Below are 10,971 nucleotides of genomic sequence, written 5' to 3'. Positions count from 1 at the left end.
AGAACAAAGTGTTACCAGATATTGAAGGGTTTCATGTGGGAGCTGTGAACTAGAGGTGGTGGTTTTTTTAAGGTTATCCAGCAACAATGAGTGATCAGGAAGAAAACTTGAGTGTGACCACAGAGGTTTCAGAATTGAGAGCGCCCTCATGTGGACAACATATTTTCCCCAGAGCAGCTTACATGTCAAATAAATCATGAACCTAAAAAAATAAATAAAAATAAAGGTGTAGTATTCAGTAGCTCGGTTTTCAGGCATAAAATAAATAAAAATAAAGGTGCAGTATTCAGTAGCTCGGTTTTCAGGCATGAAAGTGCAAAAATGTTGTTATTATTATTATGTTGTCTTTTTCCTATGTGCAATACATGTTTATATTCCTACAGTTGTCCCTTAAATCTTCTTTTCTTTTAGCTCCTTGTGTAGAAGGACTATAAAAAAGGATTCTGTGGATGACAGTGTAGTCCTCGCTTAAGGGTTCCAGTAAACAAACCAGTGACCCAACAGCCAAAAATCCATTACACCAACTACCAGGACATCAGAATCTGCTGTGCACGAAATTTTTATTTTCACATTTTATTTTTACTAAGTTACGTAATTTTCTGTTTTTACAGTTTGTTATAAGATCGATAAACAAATTTGAAATTCAAATTTTAAAATATTAGGAGGAAATCAAAAGCCTTACATTTGAAGTGAATTTCTTCAGTCGTGCTTTTTAATTTAAATCTTTAAAGTTCCGCTCCAATCATCTTTTGACCTATTTTATAAGCATTCCCGGTGGTCTTTTAATTATGATTATGTTGTTTTTAGTTTAAATAAAAAACAAAAAAAAAACTGTTTTCTAGTTTTGACAGAATCTTCTGTTCTGACATGAATAGAGAAGTCTCCCTCTGCTGGTCTGACCGATTCTGTGGACACATCTTTTCTACAGGTGATAAGGCCAAACAGGTGTCTTCAATTTAAGTTAATTAGGAGTATATCTGGTCTGTGTAAACCAGAACTCTTAATGATTCCAGGGGGATGCATAACTCATTTCCCTTATTGAAATGCAAATACATTTATATCAATTCTTTTAAAGTGGATTTGTGTGAGTGTGTGTGCATGCGTGCGACCATGCGTGCGAGCTTGCGTGCATGTGTGCGTGTGTGTGAGTGATTTTCTATTTCTTTGAACCTTTACCATTAGGATGACAAATTCTTTTTAAGTGGGAAAACCTAAAAATCAGCAAGGGATCAAATTCTAATTTCATCTACTGTTCTACTGTTCAGCTAATAAAAGGGCCAATATAATGTAAAATCCACTTTTTGAGCTTTTAAGTGTATTATAATGTTAATTCTTTATGAAAAACCACCCCAAAGTGGTATTTTGATCCTGAGCATTCCTCACAACTGAGCACCAGCCCCTCCCAATCCATGAAAACTAGTAGGTCGTCACATTGTGATGTCACAAAGAGGGGAACAGCCCCTTTCAGGAAGAGTCACAGGCTAACACTTACACCTACTTTCTCTACAGAGGTAGCCGTGATCAGTAAAAAGCTTTAATTTTATATGCACAATATGCACATCCACCTACGCAAAAGTACGGATGTTGTTTGTTTTGGTGGGAGAAAATCAGACATGCTGCAGAGACCGGCTCTAGGATGAGGAGCGACAGGCGGAATCTCAAAAATCAAGTCGTCTTACATCTGGTTAGGAAACAAGCTCACAAAAATATCAAATATTTAATTTAAAAAATGTTCTTTAGTGTTCCAAAGGTAAAATATTATTATATATGGATATATGAGAGATTTTTTCTTAAAGGCTCAAGAATAGCAAGATTTAGGCCCTGTAAGAGTGTTTGTGCTCATGTTGGGTATCATGAAGGATTTATTTTCACTAAACAAAGGATTCTGTGACCGTCTAGTATCCTGTCTTTTGTAAAATTCCAAATCTTTCTTCGTGTCACTGAGACTTTTTTTGCCACGGTTTGTATCATTTTCATCTTTTTTTCAAATAAACTGTTATAAGAGATGTGAGCTCAAGCTATTGGTGCTAATCTGATGTAGATTTTCTGATTTTACAAAAAAATTTATGATTTTTTTTTTAATACATAAAAGTGATAGTCATGAAGTTAAATCAAGAATGAATTTGTGAAACATTTTGCCACATATATATAAGTAGAAGTTACATATAAGAGAACACCTGTGTGAAATTAAAAACCTCTCATTCTCTCTTCCTCCTATTGTATAGTGTATAACACAGAAGCATTGTCATTTTTCTTCCCAGAACCACCCTTGTTCTTGCTTACCTGCTCACCATGGCAAGGATTAAAGATTTCTTTGGGTTTTCTCAGAGTTCTCTGATTTTACTGCTTCTTGAAAGTTTCTTCATTGGTAAGTAATTCACTCTTAAATGAGTTAATTGTTTTCTGTCTGATTATGAGGGGAAACAATGTTTTTTGTCCACAAGATGAATAGTTGACAAGAAATGTTTTTTCTTTGTGTTCATCCTAATTGTTTGTCTTTGAGTCAGATTTGGTCAAAATAGTCTGCTTTTTTTTACATTTAAATTAAAAGTTTAATTAGAAAAAATAATTTTCTTATTTTTTTAACAGGTTGGTGGTTGGTTACAAATTTAATTGCATTTATACATGTTTGAATACACATTTGTAAATGTCCACGTACAAGTTTAGAAACCAGGTGAAAGATTTTACCTCCATGATGCTCCACCAGCTTTTCAGCTGCGCTGGATCGCAAACATCTAAATGAGTTATAGTGATTAATGAAAGAAAACAGCTTCTGATGAAATTGACAAGTTCATTAAGTAAAATATCTTATTTTAAGCATAAGTATATATTTAAAACAGTTTCATTGTGTTAAATAAAGAGTTCAGGTGTGGAACTCCCTTGCTTTGTTATAAAACATTTTATCTGCAGAAAAAAATGTTGTTTTTCTATTTAGTGTATGCTCATTTGTACAGTTAGCTGCTTAAATTTAACTAAAAGGAGGGGGCTTGCTAATGAGCAAAATTTACTTATCTCCCCTTTTAGGATTTGCAAAACTTTAATGATTCTTTTATTGTGTTTTTTCTTGATTAACGTCTTGATAATTTAATTTCCTTTTCACTTTTTTATTTGGATGAGAAAAGATTCTATTTCATTTCATTTTTTTTTTACTAAAAAAAAAGTTTAATGTCACCTCACTGACAAGAAAAATTATAAAGCAACTTTGCTTGAAAAGGTTTTGGAAAGCTAAAAATACTGAACTACTCCACTTCATTCCATTCAGTGTAGTTTGTCTCACATTTTAAATGTTTTATAAAGGTTTTAAGGTTTGCAATATATTGTATTTATAAACTATTTCCAGTAGACATAGAATGCAGCTAGGCTTTGACATTGATTTATTTCTCTGGTAGGTTACCAAACCCCTAAATTGAGATCCCTAAGAAATAGCCAGAAAAACTAGATGTCTTCTGGTTTATTTTTCTAGAATTAGGTTATCAATATTTAAATTACAATATTAACACTTTAGCATCTTAGTATTCATGCGAATAAATACAAAATAAAATAAGTATTGTCCCATGTTTTACTGATTTTTTTTTACAATCAAACTTCATTTAATATTTCTGATTTTATTTGTCATAGGAACACATTCCTCCCTGCAGATTTCAAATAACATCAATGTGACTGAGCAAGATGCCAACAGAACCAGAAGGAGCTCTGACATGATGTCTGCAGAACCTTTGGACTCTCCGAGGATTCTGACTGCCTCTGATCTTTCTTCCCTCAGAGATCTGTTGTCAAAAAAGAAAATCACAGGTACTGAAATGTGTTCGACCCCCCCAGGAACACCGGCATGCAAAATGATGTCGCATTTTCTGATACTTTAAAGCTGAAAATTTTGAATTAAACTTTTCTCCGTGCAGATTAACCCGCAAATCCAAGCAAAAGTCTCATTTGTCTTAAATTTATGATCTGATTAATCTCTTAGCAAGTTGCACCAGGATTATACTTCTGTCAGACAAACTTCAAGCAGATCTCCAATTAATTACTTAGACTAAACTACTAACAAGTACTGAAATATTATTCTGTTTTTGCTTTTAGGTTTTTAACAAAGTCAAGCTTAAACATGTGGAATTTAATTAAATCCCAGAATGTATCATGGTTGATGAACACTCATTTGCCACTTAAATGATACATAACGCAACCTTTTTGCTATTAGATTAGTTGTGGTGGATTCAAGGCTATGTCAGGAAGACCTGCAATGAGAACAAACATGTCAAGCAGGATAGTTTAGATAGCAATTTGCCACAATATCCAGACTTTTTGGAGCCCATCTGTTCTACATCTGTCATTTTTCTCCTTATTAAGAAACTGCAAAGTCAATCAATGAAGCTCCAAAAAAATGAATGTATGACTCAGCTGTAATTATTTTCTCATGTTACATTTTTTAACAGAAGTTTCCAACTTCTTATTTTTTTGAAGTTATAACTAAAGGAGGAAGTAGTGGCATTTTATTGTGCATTATATTTACTTTTATCTTGATAGTTTACCAAATGAACAAAGGTTTAAAATATATTTTCGGAAAACTCAAAAAGAATATGTTATCATTTTTTTTTCTAGTTCGTTTGGGTCTCCGTGTTTCACTCCGCGGTCCAAAGGAATTTCTCAGTCCTCAGCTGCTTGTTATGGTCAACGGCGAGGTCAGTATGTCAACATTGATTTAAACATTAACCCTGTAAAGTCCACTACTTTAAATAATTGACAGAAAATTCATATTTTTGGAATTAAGATGTTTTTAAACCCTTTGATGAAATCCACAAACATTTTTTTCCATATCATCTTCTGTGAGATATAGTATCAACTATGATATGTTGGGTGATTAAGTAAGTTTTTGCTCACGTAAATGTTAGCTTGAAACATAACAATATCTAGATCAGAGGAAAAAAAGGATCCTTATTTATCCACCGTGTCAATTTGATCCACACATTTTTAGGATTTTGTAACTGCATTATAGATAATTCATTATCAACAAATTTGGCATTTGAATATAGAAAGTATATTTTTAATTAATAACAATAGATGAATTATTCTCACCATAAAGTTTTGAAAATTAGCTAAATTTACAACAAAAGTATTTTTGAGATTTCACAGAAGCAGCCACCTACACACTGGCACAAATTTATATACAAGGGACTCCTCGGACTTCTTCCGTCATATTTGAGTGTGGCTCTGCAGCGCAGATTAGATGGACCTTATGCTCTCCGGTCTCGGAGCGTGTACTTGCTGTCTGTCCCGAGTGTTCGGACAGAAAAAGGAAAGATGGCTTTTCAGTACAGGGCACCTACAGACTGGAACTTTCTCCAAAAAACAATACAGCTTTCAAAACTCACAACTTTGCCTCAGTTTAATGTTATAATGAAGGACCTGGAAACAAAATCACTAATCTGTAATTGTTTTTAATTATTTACTGTTTTATTCTGTTTATTTCATCATATTCATTTATTTTTAGAGTGTTTTAATATGACCTGTTGGGTGTGTGTATTTCTTGCCTCTTGACCAGGACTCCCTTGAAAAAGAGATCAATGGATCTCAATGGGATTTTTTCCTGGTTAAATAATGGTTAAATAAAAATAAAAATAAAATTTTGAAATGAGCAGGAAAAGCCCTTCTGCTGCCCCTAGTGGAATGATGATGAACTACAGGGAAGGAAACATGGACCAAGTTATATCCCATGGATTTTTAAAGGGCCTATCATACTATATAATACATATTGTATTACTTTTGGCACAGTAAAGAGCTGTAAAGTTTTGTTTGTGAAATTTGAGTTATTTAAATGAAGTTCTTTTTCTACCCAGAAGTAAGATACCTTGACCTCTGAGGCACCGCCTTTCGCTCCTTGTGGGTTCCACCCATTTCACGATAAGACCTTGGCACGCGTTTGTGTTTCGCCCACAAAAACAAACAACATTCAAACTTTTGCAACTATGGATGTACATATTGTGCATATAAAATTAAAGTTTTTTGCTGTTCACCACTAGCTACGCGGAGAAAGTAGGTGTTTGTGCTAGCCTAGCGGGGGTCGCTGGCACCGCAGACTTTTAGAAGGGGAAGTTCCCCGAACGCTCATATGTATGAATGTGGGAACCATGTAGTTCTCACGGATTGGGAGGGGCTGGTGCCATAAAGCCTTGTTTCCACTGAGCGGTACAGTACAGCACATTTAGGAGTAGTTCGGTGTGGTTCTGTTAATTCTGGCAAGTCTTTCTACTCAGCCAAGCATCGCTTCTACTGAGCGGTTTGTTTTCACGTGGTGTAGACCGCTAGCATGTCATTGTAGTACGACAAAAGCAACAACAACCCTCAAGCTCACCCTGTATCACACCGTCACCAAGGATGGCAAGGAACATTTGCAGTTCCACCACAGACCATGCCTTGCTTTTGTTTGCATGTATTTTTCAAGATAGACTCGTGACCAAAAGAACGTGACTAAATGAGGGCTATATTGATGCTTTCTAATGTCGTCATTACTTTCTGCCAATCAATGGCTACAGCGGCCCAACCATTTCGTTCCACTTTTCAATGGACCTCCAACAGATGGGGGCCCACAAGAGGTACAAGTTGTTATTGTCCATTTTACAATGGAAACGCTCAAAATATCGGACCGTTCTGTACTGGAACGCTCAGTGGAAACGAGGTTGGGTTGGAGAGGAACGCTCATGCGTAAATGGAGCTTGAAGGGTGTTTTTCGTAATGAATTAGCATTGTAATACACTTAAAAGTTCAAAAACAATAAATTAGCATGAAATAAGTCCTTAAAAGAAAGTTTGTTGGGAGATAGGAGTCTCAAAAATGTGTGTATCAAATATGATGCAAATGGTTATATAGGGTTAAAACCATAAACTATTATTGCTCAATCGTAAAATAAAAATCTTTGTATGTATAAATCTGTAAATGTAAAAATCTGTGCCAGGCTGTGTTCCAGTGATGAAGCAACTTTATGTGCAGATTTTCTGGTGCTGTGAAAGTCTCACACTAACTCAACTAATCAGTGCTCCCTGGGTCCAAAGATCACAGGCTGGAATCAGTGTATTGATACTAGTTAGACTTTATCATTTATTTTTCAGTAAACATTGATAAAAGCGGCTGCAGCTGAAGGCAATTCTTCTGAATTTCAGCACAGACACTCTGTGGCATTTTTAGCCTCTTTCAGCATTTAATTACAGATCTGGCATGAGTGGATTAAAGGATTACAGTCAGGAGGACTCAGCCAACTTTTGATGAAGAGTGGAGAAGCGTTTGATGTTAAAATAAAGTAACTCAACATCATTTTTGTCTTTTAGAAACCTGGACTCTTCAACACTGGAGAAACATCTGGAACTTTTTCCATGAAAATAATTGGAATAAGAAAAGTGACTCCCTAATGCAACATTTACTTTTTTCATTAATTAGCAGATCTGATTACTTTAACTATGTGCTAATTATTGTCAGTTTTGTTTCAAAGTTGTCATAATCATACCTGCTTATTAAAGATTAACTTAATCACTTTGGAACATCCCGTTTTTACTACTAGCCCCGCCCACTGAACGCATCGACCAATCAGCGAGTCTTGCCTTCAGCCACACGTCGGCGTTCCCAGAGCCTGTCAGGAAGAGTCGCATGAATGTTAGTTACGAAAATTGGTTGAAACAGATGCCGTGAAGGCGTCAGAGATGGCAGATTCGCTGAGTTTGCCCGAAGAAGAGACAGAATTCAGAAAGATGGTGGCACAAATCGGCGGCGAAGACAGGATTTATCTGGTCGGTGAGGCGCACCGAGGAGAGGCGACGGACGGAGATGATGACATCGGACTCTTTTACGAGTTCATCCGTGACATGTTTAACAAAAACGTCCCGGTGCTCTGCAAGAAGCAGCCGCAGCGCTCCCGTCACGAGAAGGACTGCAAAGTGGAGACCGGGGAAAGCAGCGAAACGCCTTCAGGAGTGAAGTCCAAGGATGAGGGGTCAAAAGCGCACGAGGAGGAGAAGCGACCAGCGAGCAAGGCAGCGAGGAGGCCAAACGTTTACAGCAAAAAGCGGGCGATAGACTCCCGCATCATCGTCTTCATCTTCACGCAGACTTTTATCAGCCACGACACGAATGAGGGGTGTTTGATAGAGATCCTGAAGGACGTAAAGGCGCGCACAAAACGCGCGTCACCCCCCCGGCCCGCTCTGATTGGACTGGTCCGAACCACGCAGGAGAGCGCGGAGACTCACAGGTGCGCGCAGGTCCTGGAGATGCACCTGCGCGCAGTTTTCCACAAACATCCATCTGAAGCCGTGTGGGTCGACTGCTTCCTCCCGAAGACGGAGGCCAAAATTCTCAGCATCAAGAAAAATGTTTGCAAAGTTGTTTGGGCATCTCAGGCAGCAGGTGCAAACATGTTTACCTTGAGTAAAACTGAATGTTAGGAGCCATTTTTACAGCAAAATCTACATTAATTGCTATAATAATAAGTGATCATAGGCAGATATGTGTGATAATACACTCTGGCATGTAGGTCAGGTTGTGACACTCACAAGGCTACTGATTTTTTTCTTTTTTGTTCCCACCCAAATACCTCTGGACAAAAGAAGTATTCATTAAAGAAAATGAGTGCTTTGACAGTGAAAGACAAAGAGTGCCTTTGAATGGCAAACAAAAAAAAGTAGTAAGAAACAATGTAGTATTATTAAATAAAAAAAGAGTTAAATAACAAATGAGGTAAAAACTGCTGACATTACAAGTTTCAGTTTTTGTCATTTGATATTTGAAAGATTATCAGAATTAAGCTTTTCCAAAAGATAAGTTTCTTAAGGAATTCATTTTAATTAATGGTTATAATAAAGGTGTCCTTGTTACATTTTCAAATCACTTTTGTAAGTTCGTCCAGCAAAATTGTTATTTATCTGCAATTATGTTATTATTTAGCTTCAGTTTGAGACTTTAGGCTTCTAGCTGTGAGATTTCACGTAAATGGTTTTGCAAATTGGCTACAGCACCACAAAATCTCCTTTCAGCTTTGATTCACAAGGTTTTTTTCCAAATGTGTAGGAAACTTTAATGTGCAATTTAGGCCATTTTGTTAAGTGTAATTCTCTCATTTTTAATTTTGAGTTTAACTATTAATGTTTCACTTTTTAACCTTTTTTTGTCATTTCAAGAAAGTTTTTAGTCCTTGTGGTTGCCATTTTTTTAATGTTCATTTTCTGCTTTTCAGATAATACCAGGGATAAAAGAGACCAGTCCCTGTGTCCATTTTGGTTCAGGAGAAGGGAATCCAGCAGACAGAATAATAATAAATCTTCAAACAGTCAGCAAAAAGGTATAATTATCCTTGCAGTGTTTAACAATGTCTTTTTTTTATTTTATCTAAACCCTTTATTTAAGCCTTTAGACACTAGCTTTCAGCAGTTAGTCATACTACAGCAGGACATTATGCAACATGGACAACAGTGGATGCACAAAATAAATATAATCTTATCTAGGTCAAATGTCATGCAATTATGAAGAAATATATTAAAGGGGCAGAACAGATATGATGTGTTTTGATGATTTTTTTTAATTGAAAATGGCACAGCTCAGACAATCATTTTCAAAAAGTGAATGTCTTGATTTTATATTTATTATATGCTTTTTTTAACATATTGAAAAACATGCAGCTTCTGTAAAATTAAACTTCAGTTTATTTCCAGGTGAAACAGAAAACTCAGAAGAAGGAATCCCTCTGAAAACCAATGTCACTTCTGCTGAACCTGATGTGAATGGATAGTCAGCCGACATGGATGCTGGGAAACGGGACCGGCTGCAGGCCATCACTGTGAACAATTGGGTTTTCACTGTGAAAAGTAAAAACCTTTTAAAGCTAATGTAGCCTTAAATTTGATGCTGAAGAGTAGAATGGTGAGCTGAAAGCTTAGGGGATTCTTAAAGTTTACTTTTGATTACACAAAAGCTCAATATCAGCTGACCTTTTAGTCTGAAATTAATCATTGCACACTGAAAAGGTTTGGTTTATGTCAAATCTTGGTTTCAGCATTGACTTAATGTTAGTTTAATATTGACAGTAAAGATCTAGAAGCATCTGCTTCCTAAAGTGTGCCAGTATTTCAAGTTCGGTGTTACTGTAAGCAAAAGATTCCTGACTAAGAATCCTGTTCAGGAACCTGCTGAACAGGAATATAAAGTAATTAAAACTATTAGATTTTTATTTCATTTCATTTTAAAGTGACATTTTTTTTGTTTTACATATTTTAGTACATTTGATAAGCCTTGTTGACATGACTAATATTTGTAATAAACATGTAATATAACTTGTGTCTGTTTTCTGTGCAAATAAACCTATGAAGGTGGACCTCTTGAAGACAACTTTAACATGTAATGTATTACTCGTTGATTTGTTTTTGTGTAACCAACATTATAACATCACAGCTTTCAAGTCTGTATTATTGATTGATTAGAAAGCCATTGTGTGCATACAATTGTTGTCTCAAAAATGAGCATGAGAGGTCAATTAAAATTTATTAACTTTACGATAAATATATCTGACCATTTAGTCAGTTGAGAATTTGATTGCACAGAATCAAAGTAATTAATGTGACTGCCTTATCATTACAACCCCTTGTTTAAATTAAGCATGTAAAAATATTGCATAAGAACAAGGATTTTTCTAGACATCCTGCATTTTGAAAACAAAACAGGAAAAGAAATCAGCAAATTTTTATGCTACTTCTTTGACACAACCACATTTGCACATTGCACAAGCTTTGAAAGCTAATTGAATGAGGTTGAACCCTTTAAATTGCCTGCCTAGAATTGCGTACTTTGCCATTCAAAGATATTTTGTAATTCATTAGATTTTAATTTTATTTCACTTTAAAACTCCTAGAAAACATAAAAAGGTCCGTTAAAAATGAATAAAGGTACGTTAAAATTTAATCTTACAAATAATGTTGTAAATATTTGTGCCTTATCATA

General features: G+C 35.5%; 2 protein-coding genes across 2 annotated transcripts; both read left to right on the top strand.

The window, feature by feature from the left end:
- Window positions 1-1,116: 1,116 nt before the first annotated feature.
- LOC112150939 lies at window positions 1,117-7,519 on the top strand. Its single transcript, XM_036211520.1, has 5 exons — window positions 1,117-1,138; window positions 2,262-2,368; window positions 3,619-3,792; window positions 4,597-4,676; window positions 7,317-7,519. Exons 1-5 carry the CDS (start codon window positions 1,131-1,133, stop codon window positions 7,395-7,397), a joined length of 450 nt encoding a protein of 149 aa, XP_036067413.1. The 5' UTR covers window positions 1,117-1,130; the 3' UTR covers window positions 7,398-7,519.
- A 64-nt stretch (window positions 7,520-7,583) lies between these two features.
- LOC118597849 lies at window positions 7,584-10,311 on the top strand. The gene is made up of 3 exons (XM_024279493.2): window positions 7,584-8,388; window positions 9,215-9,319; window positions 9,690-10,311. Exons 1-3 carry the CDS (start codon window positions 7,686-7,688, stop codon window positions 9,764-9,766), a joined length of 885 nt encoding a protein of 294 aa, XP_024135261.1. The 5' UTR covers window positions 7,584-7,685; the 3' UTR covers window positions 9,767-10,311.
- The last annotated feature ends 660 nt before the right edge of the window (window positions 10,312-10,971 follow it).

This window comes from Oryzias melastigma, linkage group LG4, assembly GCF_002922805.2.
Source record: "Oryzias melastigma strain HK-1 linkage group LG4, ASM292280v2, whole genome shotgun sequence".
Classification (NCBI taxonomy): Eukaryota; Metazoa; Chordata; class Actinopteri; order Beloniformes; family Adrianichthyidae; genus Oryzias; species Oryzias melastigma.
The sequence above is the reverse complement of the archived record's forward strand: the minus strand, read 5'-3'. Positions and strand labels throughout refer to the sequence as shown.